We start from the raw sequence: 17,237 nt of genomic DNA on the forward strand, positions 1-17,237 counted from the left end.
ACATAGATACAGTACATAGACTCCTTATGTGTCAGCACCCGGCGAGTAATGAACATATGAACCCGAGTATTGTTATACAGGTAAAAAACACAAGGTACAATAAGGAGCCACAACCGTGACACGGTGACCTCATGGATGTAGTGCTAGTGTCGCCCCTCTCCAAGTGCCCAGAAAAGCCTCAAATAAAACGGGGAAGATCGGGACCAGCATTAGCTCGTAATGGAACCATTTTGGGAAAGATGGGTGGATGAGGGTGCACGGTTCGGGAAGGGCTGCACCCAAACTAATGTACGCTAGCAAAAAAAGAGCCCGCACCCCTTCATAGTACCGACGTATTCATTAGTCGCAGTGTGCGGACGCACCGTGTATGTTTGTACATCGGACACGAGATGCATCGTGTGACCCTACAAAAAATATGGCGCAGATGTGGCAACACGGCAAAGAGACTATAGATAATAGATACAAGATGGAACGATGAGAATGAATAGATGTGTAGATAGGAGATACATCCAGGTTGTCCTTGCCGGGTTCACACCCCTGTGGTCGCTCCGCTGACCGCCCCCCTCCAGTCCCATCCTCAGCAGATCACATCACAGCCCACCCAACACCGAGCATGGGGCGAATGCTATTATATAATATACAGTCAGAGAGCAGCCAAAGGATAGATATTATAATATCCAGCTCCTCCCAGTGTGAGTGGTGAGGAGGAGGGAGGAGGAAGCACAACACTGAGCAGAGTGAGCACTCCACAGCAGAACCGCAGCGAGGGCGACACAGCAACAGGTAACACACGACTTCTACACGTGTACAGGGGGAAACAGACGACTTCTACATGTGTACAGGGGGAAACAGACGACTTCTACACGTGTACAGGGGGAAACAGACGACTTCTACATGTGTACAGGGTGAAACAGGCGACTTCTACATGTGTACAGGGGGAAACAGGCGACTTCTACACGTGTACAGGGGGGAAACAGGCGACTTCTACACGTGTACAGGGGGAAACAGACGACTTCTACATGTGTACAGGGGGAAACAGACGACTTCTACATGTGTACAGGGGGAAACAGGCGACTTCTACATGTGTACAGGGGGAAACAGACGACTTCTACATGTGTACAGGGGGAAACAGGCGACTTCTACATGTGTACAGGGGGGAACAGACGACTTCTACATGTGTACAGGGGGAAACAGACGACTTCTACATGTGTACAGGGGGAAACAGACGACTTCTACATGTGTACAGGGGGAAACAGACGACTTCTACATGTGTACAGGGGGAAACAGGCGACTTCTACATGTGTACAGGGGGAAACAGGCGACTTCTACATGTGTACAGGGGGAAACAGGCGACTTCTACATGTGTACAGAGGGAAACAGACGACTTCTACATGTGTATAGGGGGAAACAGACAACTTCTACATGTGTACAGAGGGAAACAGACGACTTCTACATGTGTACAGAGGGAAACAGACGACTTCTACATGTGTACAGAGGGAAACAGACGACTTCTACATGTGTACAGGGGGAAACAGACGACTTCTACATGTGTACAGGGGGAAACAGACGACTTCTACATGTGTACAGGGGGAAACAGACAACTTCTACATGTGTACAGGGGGAAACAGACAACTTCTACATGTGTACAGGGGGAAACAGACGACTTTACACGTGTACAGGGGGAAACAGACGACTTCTACATGTGTACAGGGGGAAACAGACAACTTCTACATGTGTACAGGGGGAAACAGACGACTTCTACATGTGTACAGGGGGAAACAGACGACTTCTACATGTGTACAGGGGGAAACAGACGACTTCTACATGTGTACAGGGGGAAACAGACGACTTCTACATGTGTACAGGGGGAAACAGACGACTTCTACATGTGTGCAGGGGGGAAACAGACGACTTCTACACGTGTACAGGGGGAAACAGACGACTTCTACACGTGTACAGGGGGAAACAGACGACTTCTACACGTGTACAGGGGGAAACAGACGACTTCTACATGTGTACAGGGGGAAACAGACGACTTCTACACGTGTACAGGGGGAAACAGACGACTTCTACACGTGTACAGGGGGAAACAGACGACTTCTACATGTGTACAGGGGGAAACAGACGACTTCTACATGTGTACAGGGGGAAACAGACGACTTCTACATGTGTACAGGGGGAAACAGACAACTTCTACATGTGTACAGGGGGAAACAGACGACTTCTACATGTGTACAGGGGGGAAACAGACGACTTCTACATGTGTACAGGGGGAAAACAGACGACTTCTACATGTGTACAGGGAGAAAACAGACGACTTCTACACGTGTACAGGGGGAAACAGACAACTTCTACATGTGTACAGGGGGAAACAGACAACTTCTACATGTGTACAGGGGGAAACAGACGACTTTACACGTGTACAGGGGGAAACAGACGACTTCTACATGTGTACAGGGGGAAACAGACAACTTCTACATGTGTACAGGGGGAAACAGACGACTTCTACATGTGTACAGGGGGAAACAGACGACTTCTACATGTGTACAGGGGGAAACAGACGACTTCTACATGTGTACAGGGGGAAACAGACGACTTCTACATGTGTACAGGGGGAAACAGACGACTTCTACATGTGTACAGGGGGAAACAGACGACTTCTACATGTGTGCAGGGGGGAAACAGACGACTTCTACACGTATACAGGGGGAAACAGACGACTTCTACACGTGTACAGGGGGAAACAGACGACTTCTACATGTGTACAGGGGGAAACAGACGACTTCTACATGTGTACAGGGGGAAACAGACGACTTCTACACGTGTACAGGGGGAAACAGACGACTTCTACATGTGTACAGGGGGAAACAGACGACTTCTACATGTGTACAGGGGGAAACAGACGACTTCTACATGTGTACAGGGGGAAACAGACGACTTCTACATGTGTACAGGGGGAAACAGACGACTTCTACATGTGTACAGGGGGAAACAGACGACTTCTACATCTGTACAGGGGGAAGGCGCGACAGATAAAGAGATGAGACAGATTCTGTGGTGGTCGTATTGTTCTATAGTGGAGGATAACGTAAGAATTTGACTGTTCCGTCTTCTTCTGTGATAGATCTATTATGGATAAATTACAGAAAATCCTCTCTCCAAAAGAGGCACCTAGGTGCACAGGACGGGTGACCAGAGTCAGGCACACATGCAAACAGACAGGTAGTTAGAGGGACAGAAAGGAGGTCTGCGGAGGGCGGCGAGTCCAAGACAGGCAGGCGGCAGGTCCGAGACAGGCGGGCGGCGGGTCTGAGACAGGAGGGCAATGAGTCCGAGACAGGCGGGCGGCAGGTCTGAGACAGGAGGGCAACAGGTCCGAGACAGGAGGGAAACAGGTCGGAAAGACCAGGGAAGCAGGTCCCAGAGATGTGGGTGGCAGATTCTAGAGAAGTGGTCAGCAGGTCTGAAAGACAAGGGCAGAAGGTCCGAGAGAGGCGGGCGGCAGGTCCGAGAGAAGCGGGCGTCAGGTCCGAGAGACGCGGGCGTCAGGTCCGAGAGACGCGGGCGGCAGGTCCGAGAGAAGCGGGCGTCAGGTCCGAGAGACGCGGGCGTCAGGTCCGAGAGACGCGGGCGGCAGGTCCGAGAGAAGCGGGCGTCAGGTCCGAGAGAAGCGGGCGTCAGGTCCGAGAGACGCGGGCGGCAGGTCCGAGAGACGCGGGCGGCAGGTCCGAGAGACGCGGGCGTCAGGTCCGAGAGACTCAGTGTTGGACTGGGGTATGAAGGGTGACCAGTGACATTGGCCCTGAGGGTCCACGTTCAACTCTTTGCAATCTTGCCTGCCCCTCTCACTTTTTCCTCTGCTTCTATATAGTAATAATCTGGGCAGTTTGTTACATGAAGGCTTAGACTCTTCTGTCTGTACATAGAGAATCAAGTGTATTGTGCCGACTACTGCTCATATATAGTGTGTGGAGAGCCCACCCCTGCCCAGCAGCCCACCAGGGGACTCCCCTGTACCCCTCGGGACCGGTCTGAGCTTGGACTGGCGGATATGTGGTCAGACACAGGCCAGAGGCTCTAGACGTGCAGTGAGATGAGAAGCGGCAGGACAGGGTTAGTGTCGGTCGTAAACACGCTGTTCCCCACGTGTGCTGAGAGTACAGGAGGAGCCGGCACATAGAGTACAGTACAGCGTGAGTCACAACATCCTGAGGGTTCGCCGTACTCTGTGTACTGTACATATGCGGGCGGAGCCTCTGCACTGTACTCACTGTACTGCCAGAGCGAGCGGCACTCAGAGCAAGCAGGTCCACTGGTAAATATACACCCGATACTCAATCCATACATTGCTAACATGTATACCGCAGAAGAGCACTGCGCTGCATATTGTACTATACTCCAGGACACTGTGCTGTATACCATACTGTACATTAGAGCACTACCGATGTATACTGTACTATACACGACAACACTGCCGCTACATACCGCTCTATACACAAGAACACTGCCGCTACATACCGCTCTATACACAAGAACACTGCCGCTACATACCGCTCTATACACAAGAACACCGCCAATACATACCGCTCTATACACGAGAGCACCGCTGCTACATATTGCACTACACACGAGAGCTGTGGTGTTATATACCGCACCACACACAAGAACACTGCCGCTACATACCGCTCTTTACATAAGAACACCGCCAATATATAACGCACTATACACGAGAGCACCGCCACCACATAATGCAATATTGCACTACACATGAGAGATCTGGTGCTATATACCGCACCACACATGAGAACACTGACGCTACATACCGCTTTATATACAAGAGCTGTGGTGTTATATACCGCTCAATACACAAAAACACTGCCGCTACATACTGCTCAATACACAAGAGCACCGCTGCTACATACTGCACTATACATGAGAGCTGTGGCGCTATATACCGCCTTATACATAAGAACACCGCCACTACATACCGCTCAATACACGAGAACACTGCCGCTACATACCGCTCTATACACAGGGAGGCGTGGCACTACATACCGCACTATACGCTGTATGATATAAGCACACCAGTGATCGGCCTTTATCGGAGGCATCTTGGATGTGTTCAGTTTCCCTCCAGCGCCCCCTCAGGAGAGATGCATTATTACAGTCAGACTCTGGAGACGGTCGGTGGGCTCCTGCTGATAGGAGAGGATGAGGCCAGGGTACTGGGTTTAAGAATCCGGACCCCCGTGTCACCCATCTCATGGCACCTTGGTGATAGTCGGCGCTCGGTCGGTCACATTTCGGGGGCTGATTTCTTCTGCACTGACGGTCTCTTCTCCGTTCCCCATCTCCAGATATGAAGTCTCCTCCGCCAGACACCGGACCTCCCAATCCTGGGGAAGCAAAAAGTGCAGAGGCCGAAAAGACACCGATCACAAAGGAGCAGCCATCGAGTGAGACCGAGAAGGACTCTGGGTACTCCGGTAGGTGACATTTTTTCCACTACACGATCTGTTCACATTCATCTACAGTATATGTGACCCAAACCTGCGCACCTGTGTACTACAACCCTCAGCATCCCCTCTGGCTGATATTGTCTGCTCAGTATCAATTGTTGGTGAACTCATATCTGCCCCCAGACTAATGACGGCCACATCTGCAGACGTCACCGCATTGTGCCCAATGGCTCCGTGCCAGGCTCTTTATGACAATATTGGTCACGGAGTACAACTCTAAAGGGGGCTTTACACGCTGTGACATCGCTAACGATATATCGTCGGGGTCACGTCGTTAGTGACGCACATCCGGCGCCGTTACCGACATCGCAGCGTGTGACAGCTAGGAGCAACGATCGCAAAAATGGCAAAAATCGTTGATTGTTGACACGTCGCTCCTTTTCATAATATCGTTGGTGGTGCATGGCGCTGGTTGTTCGTCGTTCCTGCGGCAGCACACATCGCTACGTGCAACACCCCGGGAGCGACGAACATCTCCTTACCTGCCTCCACCGGCAATGAGGAAGGAAGGAGGTGGGTGGGAGGTTCCGGCCGCTCATCTCCGTCCCTCCTCTGCTATTGGGCGGCCGCTTAGTGACATCGCTATGACGCCGAATGCACCTCCCCCTTGAGGGAGGGATTGTTCGCCGGTCACAGCGACGTCGCTGGCAAGGTATATGCGTGTGACGCTGCCGTAGCGATAATGTTCACTATGGCAGCGATCACCAAATGTCGCACAAACAACGGGGGCGGGGACTATCGCGCACGACATTGCTAGCAATCGCAGCGTGTAAAGCACCCTTAATGTGCACACAGCCTTAGGCCAGTTTCAGAAGTCCGTGTTTAGTCAGGTACAAGCCACACGCATGGGTATGGTCACGCGTGTGACATCTGTTTGCCTATGTGTGACACGTACTGGAGAAAACCCACGTCTTTGAAATTAGATTTTCTATATTTACCTGTATCCAGCGCGGCTTTCTTCGGCTCTGCTGTCTCCTGCTTCTGACCCCCTGCTTATTATGCTCATGAATATTCACTACATTTCGGACATGGAAGCAGGAGCATCGCCGGGGACAGGAGAGTATCAGCAGTTTGTGTGAAGTGACGTCCAGGAGGACATCAGAGTTCACAATGAACTCTGATGACACGCCCGCGACACCTGTGCTATAGCGGGTGTCACTACGGTGACTTCACGGGTTCATCAGAGTTCATTGGAAACTCCGATGACCTCCTGGACGTCACTGCACACACACTGCTTGCTGGATACTCACCTGTCCCCGCAATGCTCCTGCTTCCAGCTATTCAGTGCAGTGAATATTCATGAGCATAATAAGCGGGGGTCAGATGCAGGAGACAGCAGAGCCGAAGAAAGCAGCGCTGGATACAGGTGAATATAGAAAATCTTCTTATTTCAAAGACACGTTTTCTCTGGTATGTGGCACACTGATGTCACATGGATCACATTCGTGTGCGGGCCGTGTGACAAGTACAAGTACAGAGCACCCGAGCATGGTAGTGCCCGCTCATCACTAGTTAAAAGTACAGAGCATCTGTGCATGGTAGTGCCCGCTCATCACTAGTTACCAGTACAGAGCACGGTAGTGCCCGCTCATAACTAGTTACGAGTACCGAGCATCCGAGCATGGTAGTGCCCGCTCATCGCTAGTTACGAGTACTGAGCACCGGAGCATGGTAGTGCCCGCTCAGCACTAGTTACGAGTACTGAGCACCCGAGCATGGTAGTGCCCGCTCATCACTAGTTACCAGTACTGAGCACCTGAGCATGGTAGTGCCCACTCATCACTAGTTACCAGTACAGAGCACCCGAGCATGGTAGTGCCCGCTCATCACTAGTTACCAGTACTGAGCACCCGAGCATGGTAGAGCCCGCTCATCACTAGTTACGAGTACAGAGCACTCGAGCATGGTAGTGCCCGCTCATCACTAGTTACGAGTACTGAGCACCCGAACATGGTAGTGCTCGCTCATCACTAGCTACGAGTACCGAGCACCCGAGCATGGTAGTGCCCGCTCATCACTAGTTACGAGTATCGAGCACCCGAGCATGGTAGTGCCCGCTCATCACTAGTTACGAGTATCGAGCACCCGAGCATGGTAGTGCCCGCTCATCACTAGTTACCAGTACCGAGCACCCAAGCATGGTAGTGCCCGCTCATCACTAGTCACCAGTACCGAGCACCTGAGCATGGTAGTGCCCGCTCATCACTAGTTACTAGTATCGAGCACCCGAGCATGGTAGTGCCCGCTCATCACTAGTTACGAGTATCGAGCATGGTAGTGCCCGCTCATCACTAGTTACTAGTATCGAGCACCCGAGCATGGTAGTGCCCCCTCATCACTAGTTACGAGTACTGAGCACCCGAACATGGTAGTGCCCGCTCATCACTAGTAACGAGTACCGAGCACCCGAGCATGGTAGTGCCCGCTCATCACTAGTTACCAGTACTGAGCACCCGAACATGGTAGTGCCCGCTCATCACTAGTAACGAGTACCGAGCACCCGAGCATGGTAGTGCCCGCTCATCACTAGTTACGAGTATCGAGCATGGTAGTGCCCGCTCATCACTAGTTACGAGTATCGAGCACCCGAGCATGGTAGTGCCCGCTCATCACTAGTTACGAGTACTGAGCACCCGAGCCTCATTTCCTATAACCCGTCTTTGTTACCCATGGCAACCAGAGTGCAGCTTTAATTTCTTTAACTACTTTAGTAAATTGAAAGCTGCGCAGTGACTGGTTGCCGGGGGTAAGAATAACCATTCTGATAAATCCAGCCAATGTTTTTTTTCTGCCAATGGCATGACCCCTATACGAAATCTCTGCTCTCACAGGAGGGTCGTCCCGAGCGCCCACTGTCAATTAACCAATGAACCCACCCAGGGGTGGAGACATAGCTCCGCCCACACCATGAGCCACCATCCTGATCCCGCCTCTGCAGTATTACCCTCCTTACCGCGTTGTCAGGGGACGGGGCCTTTCCGCTGCCTCACCAGGGACTGACTGACTTTCTCTTCACAGACAGCAGCTCGGAAAGCCTCAGCTCAGAAGATACGCCGCTATCAACAACCACCAGCGTGACGGCCGCTACCCCGGACACGCCGCAAGCAAAGTCAGCGTATGCTCCTATCTACATCCTGCAGAATATCATCCTCAAACAGGTGAGGAAAAGATCGGCAGCAGCGGTATCACGTGAAGTCTGCAAATGTCTAGTGGAAAAAATAAAAATTGTCCAATAAAACATATTCTACAATTAACTGAGCTTTTTATTAATCATCGATCAGTCTGTGTAAAGATACCAATCTTTGTAACAGACTCCATCTTACTTTGCTTCCCCAGCACAAAACAGAAACTGCTGTTATAACCTGATATTCCAAGCTTCTTTAGAAGCTGCTTTCAACTTTTGCTCCAGCAAGAATCAGTAGTCAACCATCCGCTGTCTGAGAGCGACCAACAATTCAAGCTGCAGCAGCAGTTCAAAGCAGCATCTAAAGGAGCTTGGACTAAAAGGTTATAAGAGCACCTTTAGCACGGTGCTGGTGAGAGAACGAAGCAAAGAAAGATGATTGAGTATATTACAATCATTCATAACTTTATATTGGCTGGTTGATAATTAATAAAAAGTTTACTCTTGAAAAGGGAGTTCTCCAGGATGAAAGGGAGGGTTCTCTGGGGCACAGTGCTATTAAGGCTGGAGAACGATCCTTCCTTCTAATCCTGGAGAACACAAAGAACTTCATGTCCAGATTCGGTCAGTGCACCAGACCCGGACAGAGCTCGTACACGTGTGCGAGGTCTTTGGGGCGCTGCACGTGTCTGTTGGGTGATTTATCCAAAACCACACAGTAGCTTCTGGTACCTTACTGCACTGGCCCTATACTATACTGAAGTCCTGCCGGGACCCGAGTGGTGACGCCTCCATACCCCCGCAGTCACTACCCTTCATGCTATAGGGGGTCTTCATTCATCCTCTGGTGCTTGCATGCATACTTCTGACTACTCGGTTCTGACAAAGTTTCTTGTCTCCTGGTAGTCGGACCCCATTCTCCGCCCATGTGACAGTGAGAAATGTTGATTTAGTTGGCTCACTGCTGCCGCCCTAGTGGTGAATCTGTTCTTCAGTCTGGTAACTTTTCTCTGTTTCTCCTTCTAGTCTCACCTTGTCCTGGTCCAGCCTCCTCTCCGACGCCATCGTAAGAGAGCTGCCCCTTCGTCCTACCTTCCCATCCTACGCTCCTATCCTAGGATTGCGCCACGTATAGCTCCTCCTCCAAGTTTGGACTCCGACCTCCCCAAGGACACAGCTTCCGCTCCTCCTGACGCCAAAGTGTGCAAGCAGGAGGCACCGCAGCTCCTGGAGGTCTCCCTGCGCTCGCTGGATTTGTTGCGCCGGACACGAGAGACTCAGAGATGTATTCGAGAACTGAAGGCTCATACTAGACTCTATGAGAGAGCGCTGCAGGGGGAGGAAGGGGGGTGGGAGCGACTTCGGAGGGCGATGGAAAAAAGTGGAGGGTACAGAAAAATCCCACCCGCTGCACCCGACTCAGCCACGACCGAGGAAGCGATGAGCACGACCGAGGCTTCCACTGCGACCGAAGACGACGACTCTGTCTCAGAAGTGACAGAGGATGAAGAGGAAGTGACATCACCTGAGAAAGCTGTGACATCATCGGAGGCAGCGCCATCTGCCTGTGACACGGGGGGAGCAGTATGACCCGAGTGGACCCACCCTCCCCTCTTACCTTTGTACATTTCCATTTTTATAGCATATACACCTTATTTTATTGGGGCGTCTTTGTGGGACGCGATGATGTGCTGGTTACAATCTGTATCTGCTTTGTCTCAACATGACGTGAATTTATCAAACCCTTGTCTGATTGGTTCTTTGCCCCCATGTGACCCCTCCAGAACCCTTAGGACACTGTCGACACCTAGTGGCCACTGATGGTAACACAGCTGCACCGTACATAGGATTTTGTTCATTTTTTTTTTTTTATTCGGAGCAATCCCACACAAAAAATCCCAAAATCCAAGTCCAGAATTCAGGCGTCCAGCATCTCCTCCTGCTTCCGTTTCTTCGCTCTTTTCTTTTTCTTCGAGCTTCCTGATAACTGCGAGTCGTCTCTATTCACCGCACTAACGTTAGGGACAGTGGCACCGAATGGACGAAAACGCTGTTTCAGCCCCTGAGGGAGGGACAATGGCGGCCGATCAGGGACACTGTGGAGGGCCGTGTGGTCTCCGTGGGCCTCGGACACAGTGATGACGCCTTGTAATGGAGAAGCTGCCACCAGTTTGTCCTCCGGGAGCCCTGGAGGCTGCAGGAAGGTGCAGAGGGGCGGCGCAGCGCCCGGCGAGGACACCAGGTGGTAATACTTCTTCACGCCGCCAACTTTGCTCCTCTGCATCTTGTAGCCAGATAACGGGAAACGATGAGAGTTAAAGCTAAAAACAAGAAGAGAGATGACGTTACCCCCTACAGTAACCCTTCACATCCCCGCCCATCACTGCACGCGCCCCTCCGCCAATATCTAATACAGCGCCACCCGATGGGCACCGGGGGAGTTACACCGAGATGCTTCTGATCGTGTCCTGGATTTGTCTTTTCTTTTTTGAAACACAAATGTTTTTATTCGATATTGATCAGATCAGTGAATATAAGGGAATGTGCGCACGCTGCGTTCTGACAAGCGCAGAAAAAAGCGCACCCTCTGGCAGACTGGACGCTGGAAACACTGCGCTTCACAAAAAAATGCATCAAAAACACATGCATTTTGGATGCATTTTTGGCAGTGCGGTCCCACTCGGCTCTGCTACATCCCCATAGAGCATGGCTGGCTGCGAGACAGAGGCGGGCGATCAGGATGAACTCGGATGAACTTCACCCGACTCCATTGTCATCGCGCGGCTCTGTCTGTGTGCCGCGGCCCGATTTGCGGGCGCCGGTGAAGGACTCACCAGTGACCACAAGTCCCCTGAATGACTGAAGTGAGCCGCGCTGTCAGCAGTGCCGTCAATCAGGTTACCTGCGGCCAGCTGCAGTCATTCACCCAAGACCACAAATCACCTGAGTGAGGACACCGCTGATCTCGCGGCTCACTTCAGTCACTCGGGCGACTTGCTGTCACAGTTGGAGGATCCAGCGGTGGCCGTGGGTAACCTGAGTGATGTCATCGCTGACAGCGCGACTCACTTCAATTGCTGCGTGGAGCTGATAGAGAGCGGTCGTGGTCTGTGGCCGCTTCTGTCAGCTTCATGTAGCAGAGCTGAAAGCGTCGTGGGACCTCGTGTGGATTACGTCGGACCTGGAGGGGTATTTGGGGGATTTTTCGGTGTTTGTGTTTATTTACTTTCACTTACAGGTTAATCATTGGGGGTGTCTCAGACGCCTGCCATGATCAACCTAGGACTTAGTGGCAGCTATGGGCTGCTGCCATTAACTCCTTATTAGCCTGATTGCCGCCACACCAGGGCAATTCGGGATGAGCCGGGTAGAGTCCCGGGACTGTCGCATCTAATGGATGCGGCATTTCCGGGCGGCTGCTGGCTGATATTTTTAGGCTGGGGGCCTCCCCATCCTGAGAATACCAGCCTTCAGCGGTGTGACTTTACCTTGGCTGGTATCAAAATTGGGGGAACCGCACACCGTTAAATTATTTATTTATTGTACTGCACGATATAAACCCGCCCACCGGCGGCTGTGATTGGTTGCAGTGAGACAGCTGTCACTCAGCATGGGGGCGCGTCTGACTGCAACCAATCATAGGGGCCGGTGGGTGGGGAAAGCAGCGAATACGAGATGGAATAATGAGCGGCCGGCATTTTCAAAAGCTGGAGAACCCGCCACAGTGTGACAGCCGTGCAGCGCCGCGCCGGTGATCGGTGAGTATGAAAGAGAGAGGGAGAGACCGACATCGACAGAAAGAGGGACCGAAAGACCTGCGTTTTGTTTGTCAAAAAAGAATTGCAGACCGCAACAAAAATGCAGTGCAAGTGCATTTTGGTTGCATTTTGACACACCTCATTCATTTCAATGGGTGCAAAATGCAACCAAAACGTATAAAAGAAGTGACCTGCTGCTTTTTTAAACAAATCGATTGTCAAATATTTGTCATCCAAAACGCTGCGTTTAAAAGCAACGTGCGCATGGAATTTACCGACTTCTCATAGACTTTGCTGGGGACGCACAACGCATGCATTTTGACAATGACACGCTGCAGTTTTAAAAGCAGCCAAAACGCAGGAAAAAATGCAATGTGCGCACACGGCCTAAAGGTCAGCAACCGCATCATAGAGACGCTGTATAATCTGCACAATGGAGTCTGAGAAACAAACAGGGCCCACGTACAAAGAGACAACAAGGAATGAACCATCCCGAGAAGAAAACAAGGAGCTGGAAATATCAGACCCAACTCATAGATCAACCTGAAAACCAGCAGAATAGTGAGTGCAGCTCTGGGGTATAATACAGGAGGTAACTCAGGATCAGTAATGTAATGTATGTACACAGTGACTGCACCAGCAGAATAGTGAGTGCAGCTCTGGGGTATAATACAGGAGGTAACTCAGGATCAGTAATGTAATGTATGTACACAGTGACTGCACCAGCAGAATAGTGAGTGCAGCTCTGGGGTATAATACAGGAGGTAACTCAGGATCAGTAATGTATGTACACAGTGCAGAATAGTGAGTGCAGCTCTGGAGTATAATACAGGAGGTAACTCAGGATCAGTAATGTATGTACACAGTGCAGAATAGTGAGTGCAGCTCTGGAGTATAATACTGGAGGTAACTCAGGATCAGTAATGTAATGTATATACACAGTGACTGCACCAGCAGAATAGTGAGTGCAGCTCTGGGGTATAATACAGGAGGTAACTCAGGATCAGTAATGTATGTACACAGTGAGTGCACCAGCAGAATAGTGAGTGCAGCTCTAGAGTATTATACAGGAGGTAACTCAGGATCAGTAATGTAATATATGTACACAGTGACTCCACCAGCAGAATAGTGAGTGCAGCTCTGAAGTATAATACAGGAGGTAGCTCAGGATCAGTAATGTAATATATGTACACAGTGACTCCACCAGCAGAATAGTGAGTGCAGCTCTGTAGAACATTGTAGAACTTCAGCATTTACTGAACAAATAAAGCACAAATTCAAAGCTTTCCTACAAAGGGAATTCAGCCCCCCGAGGAGGGAGGGGCGAATTCAGCCCGGAGTCAGCCCGCCCCCACCCCCGAGGAGGGAAACTGCCCGGAGTCAGCCCGCCCCCACCCCCGAGGAGGGAAACAGCCCGAAGTCAGCCCGCCCCCACCCCCGAGGAGGGAAACAGCCCGGAGTCAGCCCGCCCCCACCCCCGAGGAGGGAAACAGCCCGGAGTCAGCCCGCCCCCACCCCCGAGGAGGGAAACAGCCCGGAGTCAGCCCGCCCCCACCCCCGAGGAGGGAAACAGCCCGGAGTCAGCCCGCCCCCACCCCCGAGGAGGGAAACAGCCTGGAGTCAGCCCGCCCCCACCCCCGAGGAGGGAAACAGCCCGCCCCCACCCCCGAGGAGGGAAACAGCCCAGAGTCAGCCGCCCCCACCCCCGAGGAGGGAAACAGCCCGGAGTCAGCCGCCCCCACCCCCGAGGAGGGAGTCAGCCCGCCCCCACCCCCGGGGAGGGAAACAGCCCGGAGTCAGCCGCCCCCACCCCCGAGGAGGGAGTCAGCCCGCCCCCACCCCCGGGGAGGGAAACAGCCCGGAGTCAGCCGCCCCCACCCCCGAGGAGGGAGTCAGCCCGCCCCCACCCCCGGGAAGGGAAACAGCCCGGAGTCAGCCGCCCCCACCCCCGAGGAGGGAGTCAGCCCGCCCCCACCCCCGGGAAGGGAAACAGCCCGGAGTCAGCCGCCCCCACCCCCGAGGAGGGAGTCAGCCCGCCCCCACCCCCGGGAAGGGAAACAGCCCGGAGTCAGCCGCCCCCACCCCCGAGGAGGGAGTCAGCCCGCCCCCACCCCCGGGAAGGGAAACAGCCCGGAGTCAGCCGCCCCCACCCCCGAGGAGGGAGTCAGCCCGCCCCCACCCCCGGGAAGGGAAACAGCCCGGAGTCAGCCGCCCCCACCCCCGAGGAGGGAGTCAGCCTGCCCCCAGCCGCCCCCCGGGGGCACTCACTTCCTGCAGACACCTCCCCCCTCAGGCACTGTGTTGCTCTCACCTCTGCGGGGAAAAGTCTGCGGGAGCTTTAATTAGCCAAACTTCTGTGTCCGGGTCAGAGGTCACTGATCCGTCACTTTCCGCCACCGGGACAAAATCCTGCGGACACTGGAAGCTGCCACCTGAGGGACACAAAGCTGATCAGTCACATGACATGCGAACTACTACCCCCAACATCAGCACAAAACACCACAACGGCCGCATCATCATCGTCACAATCTCCCCCATGATCAGCAGCAGCAGCCTGCACTCTGCGACTCCCCGACTCCCCGTCACATGTAGCACGGGCGCCGCCATTACCCGCCATCACAGCACGTCTATGGTAGCTGACGTCATATCCGAACGACACAGGAGAAACAGTGTAATGATCGGTATAATGCAGGCAACAGCGCCACCTGCTGGACACAGAAGGAAGCACAGTGTAATGATTGGTATAATACAACAGCGCCACCTGCTGGACACAGGAGGAAGCACAGTGTAATGATCGGTATAATACAACAGCGCCATCTGCTGGACACAGAAGGAAGCACAGTGTAATGATTGGTATAATACAACAGCGCCACCTGCTGGACACAGAAGGAAGCACAGTGTAATGATTGGTATAATACAACAGCGCCATCTGCTGGACACAGGAGAAAGCACAGTGTAATGATCGGTATAATACACAACAGCGCCGTCTGCTGGACACAGGTGGAAGCACAGTGTAATGATCAGTATAATACACAACAGCGACATCTGCTGGACACAGGAGGAAGTACAGTGTAATTATTGGTATAATATACACAACAGCGCCATCTGCTGGACACAGGAGGAAGTACAGTGTAATGATCAGTATAATACACAACAGCGCCATCTGCTGGACACAGGAGGAAGCACAGTGTAATTATTGGTATAATATACACAACAGCGCCATCTGCTGGACACAGGAGGAAGTACAGTGTAATTATCGGTATAATATACACAACAGCGCCATCTGCTGGACACAGGAGGAAGCACAGTGTAATGTTCGGTATAATATACACAACAGCGCCATCTGCTGGACACAGGAGGAAGCACAGTGTAATGTTCGGTATAATATACACAACAGCGCTATCTGCTGGACACAGGTGGAAGCACAGTGTAATGATTGGTATAATACAACAGCGCCATCTGCTGGACACAGGAGGAAGTACAGTGTAATGATCGGTATAATATACACAACAGCGCTATCTGCTGGACACAGGAGGAAGCACAGTGTAATGTTCGGTATAATATACACAACAGCGCCATCTGCTGGACACAGGAGGAAGCACAGTGTAATGATCGGTATAATATACACAACAGCGCCATCTGCTGGACACAGGAGGAAGTACAGTGTAATTATCGGTATAATACCCACAACAGCGCCATCTGCTGGACACAGGAGGAAGCACAGTGTAATGTTCGGTATAATATACACAACAGCGCTATCTGCTGGACACCGGAGGAAGTACAGTGTAATGATCGGTATAATATACACAACAGCGCCACCTGCTGTACGCAGGAGGAAGCACAGTGTAATGATCGGTATAAAACACACAACAGCGCCATCTGCTGGACACAGGAGGTAACACAGTGTAATGATCGGTATAATATACACAACAGCGCCATCTGCTGGACACAGGAGGTAACACAGTGTAATGATCGGTATAATATACACAACAGCGCCATCTGCTGGATACAGGAGGAAGTACAGTGTAATGATCGGTATAATATACACAACAGCGCCATCTGCTGGACACAGGAGGAAGCACAGTGTAATGATCGGTATAATATACACAACAGCGCCATCTACTGGACACAGGAGGAAGTACAGTGTAATGATCGGTATAATATATACAACAGCGCTATCTGCTGGATACAGGAGGAAGTACAGTGTAATGATCGGTATAATATACACAACAGCGCCATCTACTGGACACAGGAGGAAGTACAGTGTAATGATCGGTATAATATATACAACAGCGCCATCTGCTGGATACAGGAGGAAGTACAGTGTAATTATCGGTATAATATACACAACAGCGCCATCTGCTGGACATAGGAGGTACCACAGTGTAATAATGATCAGTATAATACACACAACAGCGCCATCTGCTGGACACAGGAGAAAGCACAGTGTAATGATCGGTATAATATACACAACAGCGCCACCTGCTGTACGCAGGAGGAAGCACAGTGTAATGATCGGTATAAGACACACAACAGCGCCATCTGCTGGACACAGGAGGTAACACAGTGTAATGATCGGTATAATATACACAACAGCGCCATCTGCTGGACACAGGAGGAAGCACAGTGTAATGATCGGTATAATATATACAACAGCGCTATCTGCTGGATACAGGAGGAAGTACAGTGTAATTATCGGTATAATATACACAACAGCGCTATCTGCTGGACATAGGAGGTACCACAGTGTAATGATCGGTATAATATACACAACAGCGCCACCTGCTGGACACAGGAGGAAGCACAGTGTAATGATCGGTATAATAAAACAGCGCC

General features: G+C 51.8%; 2 protein-coding genes across 2 annotated transcripts; one reads left to right on the forward strand and one right to left on the reverse strand.

The window, feature by feature from the left end:
- The first annotated feature begins 677 nt into the window (after positions 1–677).
- LOC142250849 (uncharacterized) lies at positions 678–10,385 on the forward strand. The gene is made up of 4 exons (XM_075323112.1): positions 678–783; positions 5,358–5,486; positions 8,538–8,677; positions 9,670–10,385. The coding sequence occupies exons 2-4, from the start codon at positions 5,360–5,362 to the stop codon at positions 10,231–10,233; spliced, it is 831 nt and encodes a 276-aa protein (XP_075179227.1). The 5' UTR covers positions 678–783; positions 5,358–5,359; the 3' UTR covers positions 10,234–10,385.
- Positions 10,340–15,101, reverse strand: POLR1G (RNA polymerase I subunit G). The gene is made up of 3 exons (XM_075323113.1): positions 15,012–15,101; positions 14,713–14,833; positions 10,340–10,964 (listed from the first exon to the last, which is right to left on the reverse strand). The coding sequence occupies exons 1-3, from the start codon at positions 15,016–15,018 to the stop codon at positions 10,562–10,564; spliced, it is 531 nt and encodes a 176-aa protein (XP_075179228.1). The 5' UTR covers positions 15,019–15,101; the 3' UTR covers positions 10,340–10,561.
- Positions 15,102–17,237: the final 2,136 nt, after the last annotated feature.

The sequence above is a fragment of the Anomaloglossus baeobatrachus genome, chromosome 9 (assembly GCF_048569485.1).
Source record: "Anomaloglossus baeobatrachus isolate aAnoBae1 chromosome 9, aAnoBae1.hap1, whole genome shotgun sequence".
Taxonomy (NCBI): domain Eukaryota; kingdom Metazoa; phylum Chordata; class Amphibia; order Anura; family Aromobatidae; genus Anomaloglossus; species Anomaloglossus baeobatrachus.